Source organism: Mytilus californianus, unplaced genomic scaffold, assembly GCF_021869535.1.
Source record: "Mytilus californianus isolate M0D057914Y unplaced genomic scaffold, xbMytCali1.0.p SCAF_2, whole genome shotgun sequence".
NCBI classification, from domain to species: Eukaryota; Metazoa; Mollusca; class Bivalvia; order Mytilida; family Mytilidae; genus Mytilus; species Mytilus californianus.
The window spans coordinates 25,023,156-25,051,130 of NW_026262668.1; the positions used below are offsets into that span (position 1 = coordinate 25,023,156).

The 27,975-nt window shown below is 32.1% G+C and overlaps 1 protein-coding gene across 7 annotated transcripts in view; it reads left to right on the forward strand.

Annotated features, from left to right (window-relative positions):
* Positions 1–27,975, forward strand: part of LOC127729557 (tripartite motif-containing protein 5-like) — a 78,875-nt gene that overhangs the window by 28,310 nt on the left and 22,590 nt on the right. Inside the window, exons 1-2 of one of the 7 annotated variants that reach the window (XR_007994699.1) lie at positions 21,122–21,243; positions 25,578–25,620. Coding sequence is in view for 5 of the 7 variants with exons in the window: in XM_052237383.1 (XP_052093343.1) it covers positions 25,587–27,266 (1,680 nt within the window). In the remaining 2 variants the exon portion in view is untranslated. Of the gene's footprint in view, positions 1–21,121; positions 21,244–21,326; positions 21,373–23,792; positions 23,972–25,577; positions 27,740–27,975 lie in introns of those variants that run through there. The other 6 variants (XM_052237379.1, XM_052237380.1, XM_052237382.1 and 3 more) reach the window with 6 other exon arrangements.

Sequence of the window (27,975 nt, forward strand, 5' to 3'; positions counted from 1 at the left end):
CTGTAAACAGAAATAATGTTCAGCAAAGTAAGATCTACCAAAAAAAGTTGATAAGACCATAATTGTCAATTGACCCCTTAAGGAGTTATTGGCCTTTAAAGACAATTTTACACAATTTGTTCATCAAGTTTGCTAACATTTAAAAATCTTCTCCTCTGAAACTACTGGACCAATTACCTTCATCAAACTTAAACTAAATGTTCCTTAGGGTATCTTGTTTATAATATGTATCCGAAGTTTTGATCCATTGACAAACATGGCCGCCATGGCTAAAAATAGAACATAAGGGTCAAATGCAGTTTTTGGCTTATATCTCAAAAACTAAAGCTTTTAGAGCAATCTGACATGAAGTAAAATTGTTCAATTGGTCAAGATCTATCGGCCCTGAAATTATCAGACGAATCGAACAACCCATTGTTGGGTTTCTGCCACCAAATTGGTATATTTACAAAATTTTGCAGTTTTTTGTTATTATCTTGAATATTATTGTAGATAGATATAAACTGTAAGCTGCAATAATGTTCAGCAAAGTAAGATCTACAAAAAAGTTAATCTGACCAAAATTGTCAATTGACCCCTTAAAGAGTTATTGCCCTTTAAAGACAATGTTACACAATTTGTTCATCAAGTTTGCTAACATTTAAAAATCTTCTCCTCTGAAATATAGGTGAGCGATTCAGGCTCTTGAGAGCCTCTTGTTACAATGCCATCTGGCCATGTTATTTATGGACTATGTGATCTAGATATAATTCAATATGAACATCTCCGGAAGGTGATATCTCATGGTCCTAAATTTAGAAAGCCACAACACATCAATTGGAACCATAACTTTAGAATATTAATGGATTCCGTTGAGGATTATGCCAGAGCATTGGCATAGCAAGGAAAAGTTGAAATAGAAACTCTGTCAGAATGGGTTATCTTCATATGAAAGCTATTAGGTCGTTGATACATGTACAACTTAGAATCCACAAGTTGAAAAACAGTGTTATTATTCAACCTAGTCTGTATTCAGAGACAAAGAAGCTGTGAAATGTCTGAGGTGTCTTCACGACAAATATGTTGTTGTTCCTGTGGTCAAAGCTCCAAACAATATTGTTTTGTTTTTAAATCCTATTACTACGAGTGTCTAATCAAAGAATTAAAAATAAATGAACAATCGGGTAATCTCACGTACAAAAACGTAACCTTTGATCAGGATGAAATCTCAGCAAACTATAAATCCTTCATGGCCTCATTGAATATTTCAATGAGCAACAAATCTGAGGACTTATCTTGTTTGTATTGGATACCTAAACTTTACAAAGCTTCGGACAAACAACGGTACATTGCCGGCTCATCTGTATGTTCTTCCAAGGAATTGTCCGATAGATGAACCAAAATGTTGTCCGCAGTGAAAGAGGGGTTACAGAAATACTGTGACAGTGTTTACTCGCGTATTAACCATACGTGATTGTGAAGAACTCAAAAGAACTTCTGGAAAAATTATAAATCTCGGTCATTCTCTGAAATTAATTCTATCAACACCTTCGAGTTTCCACCTTTTACACTACCCCACCACATGAAAAATTTAAAGCCCGTCTTTAAGAGATAATCCACAATGCTTTCCTCCATAAAAATGATACGATGCGATATAAATTTATTATTTTGTGATATAATTCTGTGTATATTGCTAAAAATAAGCCCGGAAATAAAACTTGCTTCATCGAAGAACAAGTGATCAGTATGCTGGAGTTTCTCATTGACAATATATCTGTTGAAATCAGAGGTAGATTTTTCTAGCAGGATGTCGACTTTCCCCTATGTGAACCAAATGTGCACCTCTCCTGGCTGACCTATTCGTTTTTTTTACTATGGGCGTTCCTGGTGCATGTGGTCCTAAGGTGAGACTCGGACGGATGATGTTTTTACAGTGTTGGTTCAATTTTGCTTACTCTTGTATTTATATTTAAATTTTACTTAATTTTTACTTTATCGAGTAGACTATATACGGTATGTACTATCAACTAAAGAACATTTTTTTATCGGCGTTTTTTGTCAATTTACTATCAATTATAAAAACTCTTTGTTGACGTCTTTGTTGGATAAACTAGTATTTATATGTTTGTTTGATTTTTTTAGTCAGTTGTCTTGTATATCTGTAATGTATGTTTACACAGTTTTGGCTGCTGGATCAAAATTATTGTCACATTAACCTATTGTCTGTTTACGTTGCTCCCTCAATTTTGTCAAAATAACGGAACTAAGATACAACTAACATACAAGTGGGAGGTTTATTTAGCTGTAAAACCAGGTTTAACCAACCATTTTCTTGAAACAATGCCTGTACTAATTCAGGAATATGACAGTTGTTTTCCGTTCGATCTGTTTGTTGATAAGTTTGAATTTATCATTTTTTATTGATTTTCCTTTTTTGAATATTTTGAATTTAGTATTTTTGTTATGTTATACTTTTTTTTTTTTTTTGATATACCAATAACAGGGAGAATAGTATAACGTATTCCTATTTCTCAAATAGTATAGGCATCTTCACCGCAAAGTATACTAGCACGTTGAAGATGTAAAATTTGGCGGGAAAATGAACGGGATTAGCACGTCAAATGGACATTTTTGTCGAATGCCACCATTTCACACTGCCAATATTAAAGTCCTTGAAAAAACCTACATTTACGTTAGTCATTTAATCGTTTGTAGTATATTTGCTATCTTGTCAAAACATTTTTATAACCAGAAATATTTTTCCATCTCAACCAATTTATCTAACAATTTGACAGAAAAATATCTCCAAACACTTATTCACCTTAAAAAAATGCGGAAAATACAAAAACGAGAACCCAAACTCAGAAGTCAAAACTGACAAAATCATAACAAAAAATTAAAAACGACGAAAAGACAAACAGCAGTCTAAAACACTCTACGAATAGCTAAAGACTGAGCAACACGAACCCTTCCAAACATTGTGATCCAGAAGAGTAAATTACACGTATGACACCTGTCGTGTTGCTCATGGTAAGAATACATCTAACCTCTCCGTTTTAAAAAGAAGAAGAAAATGAACATTGATATTTACAACGACATTCATAATAGTTAACAATAATTAATTAAAATAAAATGAATAAGTATTTTTATTATTCTCTATCACTGATTGTAAACACAATTATGTGGCATTGTTTAAATAGTTTAAAGAGATCTCCCTCTTTTATTATCTTTATCACTGGTTGTTAACACAATTATGTGGCAGTGTTAAGTTTATAGAGTTTTCCCTCTTCTAGAAGCCTCGGTGGCCGAGTGGTCTAACTAGTTAAACTACTGTATCACTAGCCATCCAACTCTGAGGTTGTGAGTTCGAACCCCGCACGTTGATTGTCAGTTTTTCTTCCGGGCACTCGGGCTTCCTCCACCAATAAAAACTGACCGCCTCGAAATAACAAATAGTGCTGAAAGTGGCGTCAAACAACAATCAATCAATCTCCCTATTATATATATCATTGATAGAAAACACACGTATGTAGAAGTGCTGAAATGATTTATAGATTACTCTGTCTTCTCTATCACTAATGAACTCCAAAAAAAAAATAAACCTTTCACAATTTACCTAACAATTCCTGCACTTCTATATGCATAGTTGGAAAATGATAAACATTTGAGAATTCCGATTGATGATTGTTGGTTGCTTAACGTCCAGTGGCAAACATTTCATGCATGTTCAGGAGGAGAACAAATTAACAATAAAAACAATAGGTAGGTCTTGTAATTGAGGCCGTTCGGGATATGGTCGGGAAAAATTGAACTGCCACTGGAAAATGAAGGTATATTGGATAGGGACAGAAATTTTGCCTTGCAACAGGCTACCTACGGACTCCTCAAAGAGTTGTTGCAAGGGTTCTGAACGAGCAGAGAGCGTGGTACTCTCTCTTCACAAAGCATCGGATTTAACGTCCACTTTCAGACCGGACGTGGCTGCGTACTTGATCCAACCCGCACAGCCAAACGGACGCCCCACTTTGGCGAGGGTTTTACTGCCGGTCGAAAGAAGACCAAAGTGACCATATTTCTATTCTCAAGTCACCCTTGGGGGTTGAGAATTCAGAATGTTATTATAACACTGAAGACATTCAAAACAAACTAGAGGGACAATATAGGTAATAGACCAATCAAATATGACCATTAAATTAAGTACGAAGCCAACTGCACGTGAATACAGTGAGAAGCTATAAAGTCAAGTTTTCACCACGGTTCAGTAAGATTACAATGAGGAGGAACACTGATAGGGATACACAATATGTGTAGTCTTAAAAGAAAATATTCAATAAAACCCGAGAAAGAAGCGGAGACGGTCGTGACATTTGTCAGCCACCTTCTCCTATTATACATTGATAGTCGACCTTCCCATTAATAGAAACAAGTGCCTGTGAATGAAACACTTTAGTATCCCAAGTGAAATAAGGGGACGACCATTTGATATTCTAGAGGGGGTGGGGGCAGGTGGGGGCAGGTGGGCATGAGGATTTTGAAAACAATTAACTCAGCCTTGATAATAACAAAAATGAAAGGTTTGTTCTGTGGTAGGAAAATAGATAACCTGACCTACAATATTAATGTATTGAAAATAAATAACTCGGCAGGTCTTTTAAACCATTTTATAAATGCATGTTTTAAAGTATTAGATGGCCCCAGATTCTACCAAAATTCGTCTTTTTTCATATTTTTCTCGGGAAAAACTTCCAAAATCTTTTAATAATATATATACTACACCATATATAAATATTAATGTTTTTGAAATGTCTGAAAATAGGTTTCATTTCAATTGAGGTATATTGTCTCGTGAACATTTACCTCACTTTAATACCTTTTCCCGTTTTAACCTATATTGTTTTTTGTACGTATGCAATATATGCAGTTTTTAATTCAGAAGATTCACTTCCAGAGGATGATGATTAATTTGGATTAAATGGTACATCATAATGTAATTCACATCGAATTTATAAGATGTACGTATAAACTTATTATACTGGTATTTATATATATAAAAAAAAACACAAATTTGAATGCAGAAAAATAATTACATTATTCTACTTTAATGTATTAAAAAACTACTTAACATGCATATCGTTTAAACATACATACAAACATGACAAATAATTACCATACTTTGGCATTACAAAAGAAAAAGTGAACAAAACTTGAAAGGAAAATGACTAGCAACAGGTCATTGAAAAACCATGAATTCTCAACAAATAACTGAAACCTTCAAATAAAACATGTATATATCAATTAAACAACAACTGTATTTAACTTACGTTTTAATATTGTATTTATATTGTATCATAGATCAAACTTATTCGTTCAGTGTATGTTTACTTGTTTTTGTTTAAATGTCTTCTTGATCGAGTTAAGCCATTTCAATTGATATTTTATAGTTCATCTTTTTATGTTGTAATGTTACACTACTGTCTCGGGTTAGGATGAAGGTTGGCGCCTGTTAAAACGTTTAAACCAACTGCATTTTTATTCACCTGTCCTAAGTCAGGAGCCTGTTGTTCAGTGGTTGTCGTTTGTTGGTGTGGTTCATAGGTGTTTCTCGTTTCTCGTTTTTATATAGATTAGACCGTTGATTTTCCTGTTTCAATTGTTTTACACTAGTCATTTTGGGACCCTCTATAGCTTGCTGTTCGGTGTGAGCCAAGGCTCCGTGTTGAAGGCCGTACTTTGACCTATAATTATTAACTTTTTATACATTGTGACTTGGATGGAGAGTTGTCTCAGTGGCTCACATACCACATCTTCTTATTTATATTAAATGTCCATATCTCTGGGATAAATGTCTCATCTTTTCAAAAATGTTGTAATTTTTGTTGTTTGGCATGATGGGGGATCTTTTAAAAATAATCCCCTTATTCCCGTAGCAGAAATACATGAACTTTTTTCAGTGATGCTTTCAGACATGCGGCCGCTCGAAGGGACTCTCCTGAGCCCCTTCTTCTTGTTCTTCTGAATTTTATGGCTCTCAGAAATACTTTTTAATGTGTTTTCCTTTATAGTAGAAGTATGACATGGTACGGAATCGATTGTGTCTTTGAGGTCATGAGCAGCAGCCAAAGACTTTGAAGCATTTTTAGCCATCCCACTCCAAAATATTACGCAAAGGAAAGGAGATATTGAATATAGTTTCAAACGAAAATTTTGAATATGGCTCATTTTATATAAAACCTGCACAAAAAATGACATGTATCATAAACATGGTATAGTTAAAAACTAAACATATTTTTAAATACTGTTTGTTTGAGTGAATAATTGGGTAAGTTTCTTGATTTTGCAGTTACGAACTTATGGCAATGGTGGCCATTTTTTGTGCTAGCATTAAACACAACAACAAATGGTATCTTTATGATGGTCTTAAAGAATACCACAGTGCTGGACAGGGATTGAGACTTCAAGGTGGAACAGCCAAAATTCCGAACAGATACAACCTTGACTATGTTATTTATTTAAGAATAAAAAAAATGCATTTAAAAATTGTGCATTTTCAAATATTATAAAGGCACTGGCTACGATTACGTTGAAAAATGGAACCGATTAATTACGAACGTAACGATACTATTTGTGTCTACGGTTACGTTGTGTTATTGTTACGTTAATGCACTTCAAAATATGATGGGACTAGTAATATGTATTTAAATACAACTTGAAGACTTTTATTCGTGAAATGTTTATATTTTCGTCCAAAATTTTTGTTTGAAACATGCAAGGTTGTCTTATGTTGTCTTTTAATATCATTTTCACCCAAAACAAATTTTGTAATAAGAATCACGTCATCTATAATTGTTCAAAGAGTAATGACAGTAATAAGGGTAGTTAACTACGTATATGTAAGAGAATGATAATCCCTTTCTTCATGATTAAGTACGAGCGTTAGCGAGTACTTATCATGAAGTAAGGGATTATCATTCTCTTACAAACTTAGAATATTGTTAAGTGCTCAAGGCTTAAATGATCTCTTGATTGGTTGTATTTAAGAATTAGTTTCATTGTCAGTGCAATGTTTGTAATTAATGCATGACTTCCTTTTTAGGCATGATTTCATTTATGGATTAGTTTTAGTGGTGTAAGGATTTTTTTTAATTTTGGAAAATATAATAAATTATGTTTTATACATTAGACGACACAACAGCACAATGAAATGGTAAGAAATGTTTCCTGATTGTGAGTATGATTGTAATCATGTAATATTTTAGCGGTTTTTGTTTTGTTTATTTCCATTTCAAATCAATAAATTCGAAATATGAGTTACAAATAAATTTTATTTTACAGCCAATATTTTAGTCCAGTCCTTTACATCAAATACTACTTCATTATGTCAGGGAAATGTTCAAATACAATGCCTTTAAAATAGTTTAAAATATATTCAAAAGTTAAACTAAATTCCTTTTTTTAGAATTTTATCAGAATATTGGAAATTACTATACTCACCAACCGCGGATCCAGTAACCATGTTACTGCACCAGTAAACTTCATCTAATTTTGACTTTTTTTTTTCTCCAAAATTCAACTTTTAGTCAGTTTTAATCACAAATTCTTTCAAGCTGATAAATGTGCTTCGGGGCATTTGTAACTCATTTATAGAAACTCTTTGTTTTAAACTGTAAGTAGGCCTAAACAATAGGATAATTCCTTACTAAGAACATGATTTCATTCATTCTTCACAATTAAGAAACACCAAATCCTACAATTTCATTGGTCGAGAGCACTTTGCTATATTCTAAGCCAATATAATCAATTGATAACCCCTAATTAAGAGACAAAGAGTTGTATTCACTAAAGGTGTGAAAAATATCAGTGATAGGTGAACAGATGACACAAATGAGTTGGGGTTGGGGTTATTTTAATATAAAGTTGATTAGCTTCACTTAATTTTTTTAATCCTTTAATCATCACAGTAAATGTAAGAGAATGATAATCCCTTTCTTCATGATGAAGTACGAGCGTTAGCGAGCACTTATCATGAAGTAAGGGATTATCATTCTCTTACAAACTTAGAATATTGTAAAGTGATCAAGGCTCAAATGGTCTCTTGATTGGTTGTATTCAAGAATCATTTTCATTGTCAGTGTAAATTAAATGTTTATAATTGATGCATGACTTTATTTTTCAGCATTTCATTTATGGGTTAGTTTTAGTTATGTAAGGACTTCCTTATAATTTGGGAAATATTTTTAAAAAAAAATGCGTTATAGACATTAGGTGACACAACAGTACAAAGAAAAGGTAGGAATTGTATATGTTTCCTGATTGTGAGTATGAATGTAAATCATGTAATATTTTATTGAGGAATTATCCTTTTTTTTTTACAATTTAAATCAATAAATGCATTTGAGTTACAACTCATTTTATTTCACAGCCAATATTTTGGTCCGGCTTTTTAAATCAAATACTATTTCATTATGTCAGGAAAATGTTATAATAAAATGCCTTTAAAAGTTTTAAATATATTAAAAACTTAAATCAAATTCCTGTTGTTTTTTTTTATTTTATCGGAATATTAGAAATAACTATTCTTCCACACCGCTGGTTCAGTAATCAGAGTTTCGGAAAGCTAAAGATTTAGGTTATTTTTTATTTTAAAACTTTTTCCTTTTTTTTTTGCATTGCTGTGATATCGTTTACTTTTTTTTTTTAGTAATTTGAAGTAATTAATATTTTCATAATAAAATTAAAGGTACAAATTTTACTGCACCAGTAAACTTCAACTTATTTTGAATTTTTTGTTTGTTTCACAATTCAACTTTTAGTCAGTTTCAATCACAAATTCTTTCAATCTGATAAATGTGCTTCGGGGTAGTTGTAACTCATTTATAGAAACTCTTTGTTTTGAAATGTAAATAGACCCAAATAATAGGATAATCCCTTACTAAGAACATGATTTACATTCATTCTTCACAATTAAGAGACACCAAATCCTACAATTTCATTGGTCGAGAGCACTTTGCTATATTCTAAATAGATCGAAGTGAACACTTTTCTTCTGAAAATCGTACCATTGAACTTTATTTTTCGCCTTTGGCACTACTTAACTGTAGTATTATCTTGAAGAACATTAAAACAATTAATAGTTTTAACTTAAAAACTATTTAAACATTATTTGTTGAATAATAATAATAACGATACTTATATATAATTATAATTATAGTAATAACAATAATCATTATTATTATTATTATTATTATTATTATCAAGTATATCGAAGAATTAAGCAACAGAACTATAGTAGCTAGGTTAAAAGTTTAATAAACCTTAACGTAACAATAACGCAACGTAACAGTTGGTCCACTATATGTAGCAAGGGATGTTTGCTCTTCCGAGGAAACAGAGTTCACCCCTCCTTATTCCACCAAGTCTTTTATTTTTTATTTACAGTGTTTGAAAAGCCCATTATTATCCTGTTACACTTTTTAATGGTTCTGTGAATACAAATGCTACATCATCTCTCTAATGGATATCCGATTTTTTCAAATGTCCTTACAACCGGCGTTATATTGCAGGGTTTGCTATAAGCTTTACGCAACCGTTTTTATTTATCATGAACTTCGATTTAATCAAAAAAGAGTCTCCAAGATTTTGGAAAACTATATACTCTAGAGATGGGAATCAACTGAGGATACTAAAAACTAAAAATATATTAATTCTAAGTTTCCTTCCTCCTTCAATAATATAAAAACATTTAACTTCTTTGGCTTTTACTCGCGTATTTCTCTTTTCAAACTAGCTTTTTCTATTCATTAACCCGTGTTTCAGGAACTATTTTTTTTATTTTTCTGTCCAATCATAAAAAATTTAGAGTAATATGAACACGGTTTGTATCATACACATTTGAATGATTTTTTTTTAGACATTTACACTACCTACTCACCTACTTACCAGAATCTACAATTCGGACAAATCGGAGATTTTATTAATTCGAACTATTAGTTTAAAATCTTGCAAAATTAGTCCATGTTGAAGGCTCAATTTGTTTTTCCAATGATAGTGCAATAGTTCCATGTTTAAATATACATTTATAAAGCTGTAAATACAGCAAAACCTAGAACAATATTCGGAAATTTCATAGAAATGCCATTTTTTGTAAATTCAGTTTCTGTCGTTATTGTTTTAAGTTCTATTCAAAAGATAAGGTAAGGCAAGAATTCATGCGAACGACTGACAAAAGATGCAAAAGAAGATATAGATTCTCATTCCAAATGAGTTGTTCCACTACATGTAGCAGTGGATGTTAATAAAAATATATTAATTCTAAGTTTCCTTCCTCCTGCAATAATATATTCTATTACTCTAAATATTTTATGATAGGACAGAAAAAATAAAAAAAAAAACACGGGTTGATGAATAGAAAATTTCCATAGCTAGTTTGAAAAGAAGTAAAATTATTCAAGTTTTTTTTAATTCTCCTTTATCATTTGATAGTAACTGTTATAGTCGCATAGAGTCTCATCTGGAGCCAATGGACAACAAATGACCACTATATGATGCAAAGACATGGTTTGGCAGGCAAATATAAGGCTGAAGATACCAATGGGACTATCAAAAGTCGAAGAGAAACCGATTCACTATGGTAAAAAACGAAAAACGAGGAAAAGACAAACAACAGGCTTCAAAACACTACATACAAAACTAAAGACTGAGCAACACTAACACAACAAAATAATCCAGGATGATTCCAGATGCTCCAGAAGGATAAACAGAAACTGATCTAAATGTGACATCCCGTGTTGCTGATGGTAAGTACCCATGCATTCGGTGAGAATCGATAAAACGAGGACAGAACTGTGGCTACCCAATTAGAACATATCAGAGGTCATCTGTGACACAGAATTCCTAAACAGACCTACTAATGTAGTACTGTACTGTTACACAATTGTCCCAGGTTAGGGGAGGATTGGGCTTCTGAAACATGTTTAACCCCGCCACATTCTGCATGATCCGGGCAGAAGTCAGGAGCCTGTAATTCAGTGGAATTCAACTTTACCACTAGTTCCATTTTATCCAATAGCTTCCTCAGCATTACTCTATAATGGAAACCATGACAGGAAACACAAAATCTGTATGATTACAAAAGATTTTAATTAAAAAATTGAAAATGGTTCAGAAAATTTATTTCGAAAAATCAATTGTAGATTTTTTCCTCTTGTCATATAGAGATATAAAGTATTACATTTGAGTTTTTAAAGTGTACATTTCAACATTCCAGATAATATATACTTTAATTCATTAATTGATTTTAAAAGAAATATTCCAGCATAGTAAAGTTGATTTTTATTTATTCAAATTTGCTGCTGAATAAAAAACGGATACAGCTATGAGAAATGTTTCCGAATTCAAGTATAGTAACTGGAGATCATCGGTATATCAATTTACAATCAGACGCATATTTGTCATATTACAGATTATAACTTTATTTTCCTTTTGCAGGTTTAGTGTTACAAGATATAACGATTATCTTATTTATTTTTTTGCAGATTATTGATGTGTTCATCACGAAAATATTGGCATATATGGTTTGTCATATCTTACCAAAATACCAAGAAATTAAATCAAACAAAATATTAGACACGATCTAGATTAAATACTTAACCGGCTTATGCCATACAATTGCACCAATCATCACGAATCCGTTATGAGACAGAAGACCCTGTTTTGAAGAAAATAACGGAAAACATGTTTTCTCGATATATGATCGCTTAAGTTTCCTCACCCCCAGTTTTTACCTTAGTTTTGTATTGTTCTTAAGCCTTTTTCCAACCGTTATGAATTTTCTATTTTCTATTATTGTTAGATGAGAATGACATCATGGCGTCAGAACTAGATTGGTTAGGTACTAAATATGTATCTTTGCATTAAAAGTCACACTGAACATTTTTCAAACTTTTACTATACATTAGTTTGCAAAATATTGAAAATATTGACTTATATGTCCTAAGTCAGGAGCCTGTTGATCAGAAGTTGTCGTTTGTTGGTGTGGTTCATAAGTGTTTCTCGTTTCTCGTTTTTTATATAGATTAGACCGTTGGTTTTCCTGTTTGAATTGTTTTACAATAGTCATTGTGGGGCCTTTTATAGCTTGCTGTTCGGTGTGAGCCAAGGCTCCGTGTTGAAGGCCGTACTTTGACCTATAATTGTTTACTTTTAATACATTGTTATTTGGATAGAGAGTTGTCTCATTGGCACTCATACCACATATTCTTATTTATATTATAATCCGACTTTGACTTAATCTTATTAATAAGTGCTTCACTTTTTCATCATCAATCATAGTCATGTCTCTGTCATCAAGCTGGTTTGATGAGCACAAAAAAACTCCTTTTTATGTGCCTCCCATATAATGCTTGTTCGTTTGTTCTGAGGGTTATCACCATGATGTATCTGTAGGTTTAATACCATTATCCGTTCAAAGTCGTTTGGTATACTCAGTAGTTAAAAGTAGGTTTGCCGCTGTACACATCAGTTATACTTGAAAGACAAAAATACATGCACTATAATATATTATCATAATATTAGATTTTAGGTATTTGTAAAGAGCGATACGAGCTTTGAATCTAAAGTTTCTAACATGAGGCACACTTACAGGATTTTATTACAAAAATCTATTATTCTATTTTTCGTCTTGTAAGAATGATTTTCATTTCTTTTTGTCAAAGTCAAGAAAGGACTGTTCTGTCCTTTGACAGGACAATATTTTATAAGTTTACCGTCAATCACGATAATGTCTTTAATCGGTCTAACAATAGAATGTTTAAAAAAAAATAATGCAAAATTAATGTTGTATAATACCTAGCATGTTACACTTGTGTGAAATGTACACTCTCCGACAATAGATAGATTTATATGCAATATGATACACTTTAAATAAAAAAAACAATCTTCAAATTTTACCATTAACACCAAATTTTCTAAATACAAAAATTTTTTTTTTAGATACAACACAACCTTTTTTTTTATTTCCCCCCAAGGATCTTTTAATATTTCAGCTTTACCCCTTATTCAATTTTGTTCCTACTTTTATGACCTCACATCTTGTCTCTTTTCTTCTCTGCCTAGCCTAATCGTTTCCCCTAAGAAAATTAGTCCGTAATAGAAAAAAAAAGGATATGGACATGGGGTATCCATCTATGACGCGAAATCGGTACATGCACAGCAAAAAAACACACAAAAAGCAAAGGAACCGAGCTTTTATTGCTGTTCTTCATCTCAAAGTCACAGTGATTCTTTCATCACGGAGCAAAAAAAAACAACTCTCACCTCGCTACAAGTTTAAGACCCCTTGCACCGGTTTGAGAGGAATTCGGATAGTTTTATCACCATTGAATCGGGCCTGGTAAAAAAGCATACTGGAAAGTAGTACATATTTGAAAAAAAATAGTTCCTATGCATAAGTGTAAATATAAAACTATGTAGAATATATTTTAATAATTAAATTATTAAATGGTGATCCTTGTAGAACACATATTGACTGATAAATTTGAATAATACAAAAATGTATGGATCAATTCTGAAATTGAGGGCATACATGTATATTGCCTGTTTCTCACATATGAAGTACCTGGTTTGGTAAAGTTAAGGTAACCAGAACGGACTGATGTGTAATCTGTTTTTTTTGGTATTTATTCCCCAAACTATACTTTTTTCTTTCGCCCTTTTTAATGCTATTTCAATTATTCAGGTCGTCTTAGTTATATTTATCTAACATCAATTAAAATGTCAAATAAAGACATTTTATTTCACTTCGATTCGGATTTTTTTTCCGTTTTTTTTTTTATCACAGAAATACTTATTCTATGTAATAAAACATATGTCTTTAATTCAAGTGTATGAATTCATTATTTGGTTTCAATATCCTACCAGTTAAAAAGTTTATCAAAACCAAATTGTTTATTAGCTGTATTAAAAAATCCGTACATTGGTCGATTAAGTTCCGGTACTATGTTCCTTTGCTACATTCGTGTTGAGTAGTATGCGGATCAGAGCTCGAGCTACTGAGAAGTTTGACTGTATCAATCCACAGGTACACGACGATTTTTTAAATATATGTATATATACTGAAAATACTGTATTCAGTATATACATGTATATATAATAATATTTGAAAAAAATCGTCTATTGTCACGATGAAAAAAATAATATTAAATTAAATAAAACAGGACAATTAAATTTCAGACAGCTTGCAACGAAAATATTTAAGCAACCACATTAGACCGTTTTATTCAAGTTTTTTTTTAAATTTATGTGCCTGTACATTCACATTTTCAACGGTAAATTCTATATTGTATTCTATATTCTATTTTATATTGTTACAGTATTTTTTATTGTATCTTTAAATTGTTTATAAAGTATTTTATTTTTTATTTATAAAGTATTTTATGTTCTATTTATAAAATATTTTATTTTTTTATTTTATATTGTATTTCATTAACTAACTACTCTGTAATTGGACTTAATGAGATGGCAACTGCCTGTGCTATACAAAAGTGTCAGCTTTGCCAATACAGAATAGCTTGGCCGAGTTGTGATCCGGCCAATACAGGATTTTGGAACATCTCTGATTTTTAGTTTGAAGGTCATGATGAACACTAACTCATGGTAAACTGTCGTTTGGAAGACGCTGTTTCATTTATACACCATAAAAATGCCGCAACGTTTAGTTTGGAAATTTTTCAAGCTAAAGACGGTCACATTCATTTGAAAAAGTCTTTGGTAAGCAGAAAATTTCATTATTTCAGGTTTGGGCAACGAGTCTGTAGATAATCACAAAGTTAATTTCTTGTCGACCTCATAAATATTTAATCAGTTTAATGGGTACAAAGCGATTAACTGTTTATTTCGATTCTCGTTTTTTTTGTAAGGTGTCATTTATTTTTCAACCGAACCAGGCATTTGAATTGTTGAAGGATGACCTGTAATTGTTCAAGTCTTTGTTCTGTGGTCAATTGGTCTATGAATAGTTGGTCTCTTAGTCAATCATATTCAACTCCTAGTTTTATTTAATCCTTTTGTTTCTGCAAAAGTAGAAAATAATGTCTTGAATCTGATAAACTTGAAAATATTTGCTATGAAATTTATATAAATGATGAGAAATGACTTATCATGGGAGCAAACAAACCTCCATCCATGAAGAATGAGGACTTTATAGAAAACTTTACTAAATCACTAGATAAATGTTTTGTTTCATATGAAAATATTATTATTTTTGGTGACCTAGATTTTGATATATTGTCTGCTGAAAAATCTCAGACTTTATATGATATATGTGATATTTTCAACTTGTCTCAACGGGTTAAAGGTCCAACATGTTTTTAAAAGGGCTGTAACCCATCCCTTGTGGATGTTATTATTACAAGTAAAAAGAATATGTGTTTTAAAACAACAAATAGTCTAAATAGTGTTAGTGACTGTCACACCATTATTTCTACATTTGTGAAAGGGAATTTTACCTGCACAAAAACGCAGGGACGTAACATATAGAAGTTACAAAACTTCTGATATTGATCAATTTACAAATGATTAACAGAAAATAAAGACTTCAGAAAATTGTACTGAGGAAGATCTAAATAGTATATATGATAAATATAAAAAACATTTCAAAAATATTTTAGATAAACATGCACCTGTAAAATCTAGGTGTCAAAGAAGAAAACCTCTTCCATGTATGAATAAAGAACTGAGAAGGGCCATATATCGAAAACAAATGCTTATTCACGATGTACTAAAAACCGGAGTGACAAAAATTTGGAGAAACTTAGAAGACAAAGAGAAAGTCAATAAAAGTATATTTTTTAGAACGCTGCTCTGGTGGATCAAATCATGCGAGTTTTGGAAAACAGTCGAACTATTTTTCTCAAAAAAGGGAAACTGGAGAACGAAAAATTTTATTGTTTGAAAGTGACAAAATTGTAAATAGTCCAAATGAAGTTTCAAATGTTTTTAATATCCCCCCCCCAGTAGCAGACAAGATTGGAGCGGATTTGGTATATGACCCCTCAAACCATTCAAGTATAAAAGAAATTTTGAGTAATAGAGAGCATGTTTCTGTTTTTAAATTCAAGAAAGTATCTAACGAAAATGTCGATAGAATCTTGAATGAAATAAACACCAAAAAGACTACAGAAGCTGATGGTATTCCAGCAAAAATAGTAAAATTGTAGATCTTATATTGCACCACAGCTGACTACTCTTGTAAATTTATCAATTGAAAATAACTGTTTCCCAGATAAACTAAAAGAAGCCCAAGTGATTCCCCTTCGTAAAAAGAGTGACCCATTATTGAAAATAAACTATAGAACGGTTAGTGTCTTACCCATATTTTTCTAAAATCTTTGAAAAATATATGAAATTCAATTATTAATAACTGAATACTTTGATAAAATATTTAATCCTTTTTTTGCGCATTTAGACGTGGACATGGATGTCAGACCACACTACTCAGAACACTGCCGCGGTATTAATGGATCTTTCTAAGACTTTTGACTGCCTACCACCCACTATCTTGGTAGATAAATTATCAGCATATGGTGTATTCCCCTATCAATTGCTCTTTTAAAGTCCTATTCATCTAATCGTAAGCAACAAATAAAAGACAACAATGTTCTGAGTGGTTGGGCTGACATCCATAAATGCGTACCACAGGGTTCTATACTAGGGCCATTGTTGTTTAACGTATTTATAAATGAAATTTTTCTTTTTGTTAAAAATGGTAGCTTATATAACTATGCAGATGACAATACTCTGTCTTTCTGGACTCCAGATTTTGATTTATTAATTTCAACTTTGGAATCTCAGTCCAAAATACTTATTGAGTGGTTCCGGGCGAATAAAATGCAAGCAAATCCCGACAAGTTTCAAGTTTTGGCTGTTGGCAAAAAGACCTTTGAAAAAAACCATCTATACATATTTAAAATTCAATCCTTACATGTGAAAAAAACAGTTAAATTATTAGGCATTGAAATTGACTATCAGTTAAATTTTGTTGTTCATATCAGCTCGATCTGCAGGAGAGTCTCACAGTAAGTAAATGTTTTAAAACGTTTGGGCTCTGTTTTGCATAGACTTAGTAAACTTACTATTTTTCATACTTTTATTCTTAGTAATTTTAACTTTTGTCCTTTGGTATGGCACTTTTGCACTGAGAAAAATTCAAAAAAGCTATAATATAGTTCCAAACGTTTTTTATTTGATTTTTATAAAAGTAATCTATTTATCTAAAAGTTTTAAACTGTTAAATACATTGTAGATAAAACATGCTTTACATCATTACAAATTTGCTGCTTAATTTTTATTGCATGCTACTGATTACAGTAGTTGTCGTCTGTTTATGTAGTTCATACGTGTTTCTCGTTTCTCGTTTTTATATAGATTAGACCGTTGGTTTTTCCGTTTGAACGGTTTTACACTAGTAATTTTTTGGGGCACTCTATAGCTTGCTGTTCGGTGTGAGCCAATGCTCCGTGTGGAAGGCCGTACCTTGACCTATAATGGTTTACTTTTATAAATTGTAACTTGGATAGAGAGTTGTCTCATTAGCACTCATACCACATCTTCCTATAGGTTGCAATTCTGTAAATACAGACAATGCAATTTCCCATAGGAACTCCCTTTGCGGCTAAAACTGTGACACTTTTACTATGAAGTTTCGTGAAAAATAATATCCCAGAACGGAAAGTTTATATGCACTACTATTTTATTCAAAGGTCAAAATATAGGGCTGTGCGGCATATTTTCAACATTTATATGCCCTGAACTTCTAAGAGTTTAAACTTATACTAAAATTCTATACTACCCTTACCTCCATTTTTGGACCTCCTAAGAATTAAAATTTAGCCGCTACCATGTTTATCTATACTGGTTACATTCCCAAGTGATGTCTCTATGAGATGAAACACAGAGATCATCAATGGGAACCAGTACGTTAACAAATTAACATACCTATGAATATTAAATATCTCCCCAAAAGAGGCGTGGTTTGAGAAACAGCTGTATTTACAAAGTGCAACCTATATCTATGTGTGAGATTCAACTTTGTATTACAGGTTGTTTATATCTTAGACTGGTTTTATGTTATGTATATGTTTCTATATCCAGTCAAAAGCTCCTTAGAGCTTGTGTTGTATATTTGATTATGCCGAATCAAAATAATTGTTTCTTATCTTATGCATCTCTCATGCATTGGCAGTACCTTTCTTATTACTATTTATGTGTTGCGACTAAATATGAATTGTAACACTTTAAAGTGACTGAAAAGGGTGAACAAAATTAATCATCAAAAAATGTAGACCACATCGAAACAGAAACAGATCATTTGACATTGCAGCTAATAAAAGGAAACTCAGATTTAGGTAGTTCAATTTCAAGGTAAAAATGTTAAACTCTTGTGAAATGTAATAAAACACACAAGAAAAAAAACCAAACCAGGTAAACACTGTAGTTAATTGATGTAGATACTATCAATACGTAATAGTTTCTGTATGGGTCTTGTTATTGGTCCTCTGCCAACTGCATTGGCCTTCGGCTTCGCCTCAGGTAAATATAGCAATAACAAGGCCAATACAGAAATAATCACGTAATAATATCATATTATTAACCAATGAGTTGAAATACATTATAAATTGTCCATTTAATATCATTCCATGTGTCTGAGAGCTGGTTATTGACATAGGTCCAATACAGAAAAGCCTGTTTATACAGAATTTGTACTGGTCTTAAATTACTTACTAGGTAGCAATACACAGTTAGGAAAAAAACTTAAAATTGACATTTATAATTTGTTACCAACCTCTTTCCTTTGCTATCTAACAAATAAGGCTTAATGTTGTATTATGTATGTGCATATGTATAGAAACAGCATATTCCAATACACAGTGAAAATGTCTAGAAATTTCCCAAAATTTGGTCCAAAGTAGAATTTATTATCGTGATACCTTTTCTGAAAACCATTAACAATTATCTATCTATAGGTCAAATAAAAATCATATGTATTTCACCTCATTTTTTCATAAAACTTAATTGAAAAGTTCGAGAGTTAAATATTTGTTGGAAAACACTACAATAATTTCTGGACCTATGGGCGGTACAGATGTGAAAATACGGATCGTCAAACAGAAAATGGCCTATAAAACATTAAAAAAACATCTTCATGCTCATATAAACTCACTTTGAAGGCTATATTATTCTTCAGCTATCTTAAAATCAATTTTATTGCACAATAACTTTCATATTTGAAAAATTCACAGGGGCCAAAATACGAAACCAAAATCCTTACTGTGTATTGCTACATTAACATGATTATTAGTGGTGTCTTCCTCCTATTCCCACTTTTTAAAAATCACTATTCCTTCTATTCCCACATGCAAATAACAATAGATGTTGGGATAATTAATTTGTTTTTATAACAATCAGGGTTAATTAAAAATTCACCTAAGATTTACCTGTATTTTTTAAAAAGAAAACATATTTCTTACACTGTTTAAGTATAATATTATTTAAAAAAAAATTAATACGTTGTCTATTTGTAATATGTTTTATGGTACATTTTACTCCTGTCCGAACCTATTCTTCCAACTTTACACATTTCACGACGCAATGGTTGATGGCGCAATGTAGCCAAGAGCGAACTAGTGTACACAAGGATCCTGACTTTACTCAAAGATGTATGCCACCAACACCAACTACAACTTCAGTCTACCACTATCTTCCTGGACTATGAAGTCGCCATCAGAAATGCAGCTTATTCTGTATATCCTGGCATCAACGCAAAAGGCTATTTTTTCCACTACACACAATGCATCTGGAGAAGAGCACAAGAAAAAAGGTCTTCAGGTTCCATACAAGGAAGACAACAACATTCATCAACTAGTACACCGTGCCGCTGTCCTTCCACTTGTACCTAATGCTGAGGTTGAAGATGTGTGGTTCAATGCCCTAATAGACATAGATCAGATTGATACTAACATCAACTACATGTCCTTTACAGACTATGTAACAACATACTGGGACAAACAGAACAGTACCCTGTGGAACCATTACACAACACAGGGACCGAGGACTACAAATCATAAAGAGGGATGGCACAGCAAGCTGAAAAAACATTTCCAGCACCCACATCCAAACATCTTTAAACTAAAAAAACTACTGAAACATGAGGAAGCTTTCAACGCCCTGACCATGATCCAGTATGCAGCCGGTGGGAAGAGTCAGTGGTCCAAAAACGAAAGTATGTCGAAATCAACAACAGATTAGAAGAGCTTAAGTTAGACACCGCAACCAGGAAGTCACAACAGTACAGTTTGGTGATGCAGACTCCCACCTTTTTCACGTTGAATAGATTAATAAACTTTAACAGACTTATATACATTGAATTTCTAATGTGTGTGCTACAATGTGTGTGAATTGTTTTAGTGCTGTTGTATTGTTTGTTTCATATTTGAATGCTTGCTTGAATCTACTGTTGAATTTGTGTTATAAAAGAAATAAAATAATTTACTTATATTTGTTTCCATTTCTTTCATATTTATTTTGATTAAAAACAGAGAATGCATACACATACAAAAATAACCTAATTACCTGTCCTAAAAAACACTTGTCAATTAAAAGTTGATTAAACAATGTTTATACAGTATAATCCTTTGTCTGCACAAGTTTTCCCCCTATTCCCACATGAAATTTTACTTTTTTACCAGATTTATAAAAAGTGGGAATAGAGGAATGAACCGTTTCCAGAAACGGAGATAATTTTTCCCGCAATTCGCGGGGGGGGGGACTCCATATCTGTATTGCCCATTATACTGTATTCTTTATATTTTCGCACCTCATGCTTCTCTATTCTTTATTTTTTGGTCCATTTTGCTATATTTTTTTATATTGTTTTGCCAATTATTCTCTATTCAGTAAACCTCCATCCACACCATCAAATATGATCATTTTGGGATTTGTATTTCATTGTTCATCACTTTTAATGTGGGATATAACTTTATGAAATCCACGTTAGAGAACTATTATATGATCTGAGAATCTAACGGATACATATGTCAAACGTTGTGTTTCCTAATTTTCAAATTTACCCGCGTCTTTAACATTTTAAATATCTAAACAAACAGGTCATATGATTTATGTCGGCAGACGCAAACTTTTACTAACGATAGAAACGAAAGTTGGGAAAGATAGTATCGCAAGTTTTCCTGTTGCTGTTGTAGTTTATATTCACAGGTAAATAACAGTAATGATGTAACAGCAACCTTAGTGTAAATAAGTTCTGAACTTTAATAAACAAAGTGAAACCTTAAATGTAACAAGCTTCCTTGTTGATTTTTCAGCTCCATAACACGATCGGCCAAGGTAACATCTTTGTCTTGATACGGTTATAATTTGACGTGTCGAAATAGAATTTGGTATTTGATGATATGTTGAAATTGTCTGCTAAAGCCGATGAAAATACTGAAAATGGCGACCGAGTTAAATTATTTTCTTAAAAGATCATAATAGAAACCAACAGAACTGTTATTCTAATTAGAACTTGCTATATAATATAAAAGATTGAGCAGTAGGGTCCCTTTTAAACCGGGAGTGCGGTAGGGTTTGTGGCGTTTCGGGATGGTTAATAGTAACCCCATTAAAATGGCATCCTCGTGATAACATAGCAAGTAAATATTCTATTATGAGTCGCTTTCTATGAGGCGCTGTTTTACTATTTATTCCTTATTTTCTGATATCAAAATATATTTTTTGATATCAAAAAAATTAATTCCTGTTATCAAAACTTGATTTTTTGATATCAGAAAATATTTTCTATATTAAATTTTTTTTCCTGATATCAAGAATTCATTTTTTTATATAAAAAATTCCCTTTTTGATATCAAGAATTCGATTTTCTGATATTAAATAATACTGACTTTTTTTTTATATTAAAAATAGATTTTCTGATAACAAATAATACTGACGATTTTTTGATATCAGAAAATAATAAAAAAAATAATGATGGCTCCCTGTGCATCAATAAAAGCATACGAGCTCATCAATGAGCCGTAACATTAGGTCTGGTGTTTCGGTCGTTTTTTTGGGAAAAAATATCTCAGAGTTCGGCTTCAATAAGTCAAAAGAAGTTTTTTGTTTTTGTGTTTCACATATTAATTATTTTATGGTTTATAGTCAATAATTCTGGCAAGTTCCAGTTTCTTTCATAGGCAATTATTGGTTTCCTCTGAAACAGATTTATGCAGCCAGGATTTTGTGAAATCAAGCCCTAGTGTTTTGGTAATCTTGTTTTTAGTGGGGTTTTTCCCGTTGTTTATGTTGCGGATTCAGTAAGTTAGTTAGTTCTATTTAATTTAAAAATTAAGAGATGTGGTACGATTGCAAATGAGATAACTATCTACCAAAGTTCAAATGAAGTAGATTTAAGCAATTATAGGCAACCGTACGGCTGTCATTTATTTTTCAAATTCCGTAATAAGTTAGATCGAGGTAATTCATTACTCGATCAGTGTCGTCAAACTGAAGATAAGTGTACATGTTTTTTTGCTTCAAACGTTATTAAATAGCAGTTTTCCGGAGACTTAACGTCTAAATAATGTTTATAAAACTTTAAGTTTCCTTGATATAAGTTATTAGTTTTTGTAACGAGGGACCCCATGTCATCAATATAATTACCAATATCGTGTAGCGAAACTCTACATTATAAAACAATTGGTCTACCGGGAACATTATTTGCATATAATTCCTGATGTTTCGGCTCATGAATGAGCTTGTATGATTTTATTGACACACCGGGAGCCACCATTCATTTCTTTCATATTTTCTGATATCAAAAAATGGTTTTCTTGATATCAGGAATTCGAAATTTTGCTTCATAGCTTTCAGGGGTGTCATAATCGAAGAAATGCGGACAGCTTTGTGCATGACTACGACACACTGCTACGATTATTTGAGCTAGTTATTTGTTTCTCAAGTATAGAAACGTTTAATATTTTTCGGGTTGTTTTCCCTTACAACAAATAATATTTACTTCAGCTTGTAACGTGTAATAAGAAAACCATTTCACCGTTTTCATCGTTCTGGAAAGATGCCCGAGGCCTTTATGACATAGGTAGTTAGGTTGAGCAGTTACCTGAATTTTATTTTGTAAAGTTATAAGCAGTTGTAAACAACAATCAGAAGGAAAGGTTAAATATTATTTAGATAAATCTTGCTCTGTGTTTGTTCCCTCATACATCGATAAAAAAAATAAGGGTAAACGTCAATGTCAGTGCAACCGAAAAACACAAAAAACGAATGAAAATCTAGAGACCAACATAGCTTTTCAAAAATAAATGATTGTCTACACAACATGTTAAGCTTAATACCAACACGAATCCAGAAAAAAATATGAATAAAAAAAAAAAGAAGAAAAGATTAAAAAACATATCTACAGCTAGTACAAAAACCGATGAAACAAGAACAATAGAAAAGTAAAAGTAACTCGATCTTCTTATAAATCAGTCGACAAATTCAATAGTAAAACAATATCGGTGACGATACTGATTAAATGTTATATCAAAACAACAATCGTATATTTAAAAAAAGAATTTGTTAAACTATGTTATTAGATATAAATGCAAATACATAATGTTTTCTTTTCATTATTTATCGAGATAAAGCATTAAAAGATTGTGAAACTGCAATTCAAAAAGGTAAAGGGGCATTAGCTGTCAAATTTATGTTCACCGATTTGACTCAAATTCTCGTATTTGATTCATAACATACTACATTTTTTTTCCAAATTATAAAAAGTATAAAATAATCAATTTACAATGCATGGGCTCGATAATTGTATCAGCATTTCGTGTGTATTTTAGTATAGACGCCATCTAATTAACCATCGAGGTGACCTCCGAAGACTACCAACGATCATCCAACCCATATAAATAGATAGCGAACTCGTGCAATTGGATTTTTCTAGGTCTGTTTGATTTCATATTATAGGTTAAATATATGTTAATCATCGTTTTTACCTGTATAGGAATGAGGTATTGTTGATCGAATCAGGCAAACAAATGGTTTACCCTTGTTTCCCTTTCAATGTTGACATTCTGTTCCTTTTGACAATTGAAAACGTCTAATTTATACGTAACCCATCTATAGCTAAGGGGTTAAATTGAAAGTCACATGAATACGGACTCAATAAGGTCAAATTATTCACTTGCAAGTGAATAATTCATCAGCGATGTTTCTTGGCTTATGTTGACAAAATTGAACCAAACTGACTGCTAAAAGCGAATTTTTATTTCATTTATCACTTTCATTAAACATTTAATAAAACAAATCATATTTTATATTTTTTATATATCATAGCTAATACCCCTTTAAACTTAAAAAAAAATCAAATGAGTTTAAGCAAACATAGATAACCGTACGGCCTTCAACAATGAGAAAAAACCCTTTTCCGGATAGACGGCTATGAAAGACCCCGACATGAAAAATATGTAACAATTCAATTGAGAAAACATATTTCTAACAAAACAATTTACAATAAACAAATAAGACAGACATTAACCAACAACAATCACTGAACTACATGCTTCTCACTTGGGACAGGCACATAAATAATGTGGCGGGGTTAAACATGTTTGTGAACGATCAACCCTCCCCTAACCTTGGACATCAAAACATAAGACAATACTATACAAATCAGTTGAAAATGATCTAGCTCATCAGATCGATACAAAGCAGAAAAAACATCGAACAAAAACACAGACTAGACGTGGCAGTGTATTTATACATCGCTATCAACAAAAAGACACACAAAGTACAGATCTGATCGTACTGGCAGTTACTGACAGCTAATTCATAGCAAATAATAACTAATAAAAAAAATAATGTATCTAAAACTAAAATATCAATCAGTACACATCCAAAATCCAATGGATTCCGTGTAAAGACGTCATAAACAGTCAGAGAAAAACACGATCTTGTGCAATGCCAAAATATAGGTAATAACAGATTGTAGTACCGTAAAAGTGCATATGTGTATAACAATAGTATTTAGTATGGTTTTAATTCACTTATAATAAAATCAATATTTATACCAATAAAACAATATTCAAATACCTATTTACAGTGTTAAATTGGTAACCTTTTAGTATAAGTATGTCTATTTCAAGAAGTGTTTGTCGAATGGGAAGTTACTAGATGGATGTGGCTATGATTTTAAGGTCCATGTTGGTCATATTGCTGTTGGCGTGTTTCGGTACATATAAGACATAATTGACAAATATTTGACTCTAAGTGTTCTTGGTGTAGGTAAAACCAGAAAAGTACTTCGGACACATACCATTTATTAAGTGTTATTTCCGTTTCTATCATAAATCTGCACCCTTAAACCACAAATCAATTTTAAATTGACAGCTGGAGAACTCTCTGGTCACTCTTGCTTCCTCAACTAATGAAAACTGGCTGCCAAGAAATAGCTTACAGCCAATTATCTGCAAACAATCAATTAAAGTCAAAATTTACCTCAATGAATTCTAGATCTTTTAATTAACTTAACGTATTATATATTTGATCAGGAAAAAAATATGGCATCTAAACTGAACATATCGTGTGGTTCATGTGGATATGAGGACATCTCAAAAAATGCAAAGAAATGGTGTACCATATGTGAAGAGGGATTTTGTGGAGAATGTGAAAAATACCACAGATCTATGAAAGTTTCGAGAGATCACATTATGATTTCTATTGATGACTATCGTCAAATAGAAGACATTCCAGTAAATCTGAACTGTGAGATGCATGGTAAAAAGCTCGATCTTTACTGTAAGAAGCACGATATTGCAGTATGCGTAGTCTGTATTCCGTCTGATCATAAATCTTGCGCCTCTTCTGATGTCATCTCCATTGATGAAGCATCAAAAAACGCTAAACAATCAAGTGCACTCTTAGACTTAGAAGGGACTATATCAATAACTTTGGATAACTTCAAGCAGTGTATAAACGATCGAGAAGGAGCCTTGAAAAATGTGGACAAAGATGAACAAACAATACATAAAACGATTACAGACACACGGAAGAATCTCAATAAATACTTGGATGAACTCGAAAGAAAACTGCTGCTAGATTTGAAATCCAAACATGAAAACTGTAAATCTAAAATCATGAAAATTCTTAATCAATTGAAGCAAATGGAGAAAGAGGTAGAAAACCTGAAAGAGCAGACACTTCAAATGAAACATTTTGCATCTGACTTACAAGTGTTTGTTGGAACGCGTCAATCAAACCAATCAGTTAGTAAACAGGTTGAATCGCTCAAAGAAGAAATAAGAGTTTGCACGAAAAGCAGAATGGAAATAGAGATACATCACATGATCTGTTCCTTGATGAAGGAGGTAAAACAGTTTGGAGAAATCAAAGTTATTGAAACTATGACCAACCTACAATTAAAAGATGCAAAGATCGACCAGGCTCAGATACAGATACACGAATTTTCACAAAATATTCATAATGTCGATATGCAGCTGAAACAGATGTTTGATATTAAAGGATCAGAAGAACCAATCACTGGCTGCATTGTATTACCGGACGACCGAATTATAATTGCAGACTATTACGGATGTGGTAAATTACTGGAATACAATACTAATGGAAAACATATTCGTGACATTCCCGTCTCTAATAAACCGTACAGTCTTACATCAGTAGACACCGATTGTATTGCTGTTACATATAGAGATTCTAAATACCTAGAGATTATTAACACTAAAAATACTAGTGAAAGGAAGAAGGTGCAATGTAGTAGTATCTGCTGGGGAATATCTTACCAGGACCAGAAGCTGTATGTTCTTGTATTTGAACAAGGCATAGTGGTAATGGACTTGCATGGAAAGACATTAAATACAATCGATATCAATGTTTCACAGGTGTGTCATATTACAACGACCAGTGAAAGGATATACTATACAGACCAGAACAGTAATACAGTACACTGCTGTAGTATGACAGGACAAGAAATCTGGGTATTCAAGGATCAGTCTATTTCCAAACCGAGAGGTATATCAGTTGACAGTAATCAGGATGTATTTGTTGTAGGAGGATGGTCTAACAACCTGACAGTAATACAACATGACGGGAAAGATAGTAAGGTCTTACTTACTGATCGTGATGGACTTAATAATCCGATAGCAGTGAATTACAACAACAAAAAGAAGATTGTCTGTTTATGCTACAAGAAAAGAAGCGTTGCATTGTATCAAGTGTCGTAAAAATAAACCTGAACAGCATAATGAAGTACTTACTATTTGTAATGAATTGCCTGACATTGAATTTTTATTACATTTTAACATTCTTTAAAAAGACGAACACATCACGTGGGACATATGTGTCATTGGTTTGAACATCAAATTCGAAAGAATTACTTTTGCTTGAAACACTTAGTTATCGCATAAAAACGCATTACAATACTGTTATATAATTAAGTGCTTTTTGTTTAGTACTAATATATATCCGTTAGCTTTTCAGATTAAATTTAACACATTTGATAAAGGTTGGATATCTATTTGAATAAATAGATGAAATTTACAAACACGATGCATATGACGAAATTGAATAGGGTACAATCTCTCTCTGTAAGACATCTGGTCGCCATAATATAAATACATAACGTAGTGGGTATAACCTTTACGATTTGTTATATTATGCTTTTAAGATTTTGTTCATACTATAACCTTCATGATTATGTTATATCCATTTATTATATATTCGTACATATTCAGTGTACGGAAAATTGCACAGGAATATCAACTTTGAAACAGTGATTTATCAAACCAACGATCAAAGTCGGTACTGATCATAAAGTTCCTCACGTATTCAATACAGAAATAAGGAGATGTGTTAGGATGCAAATGAGACAATTTTCAGCTAGAAAACAAAGGACGAGGATGTTAACAACTATAGGTCATCGTACGGCAATCA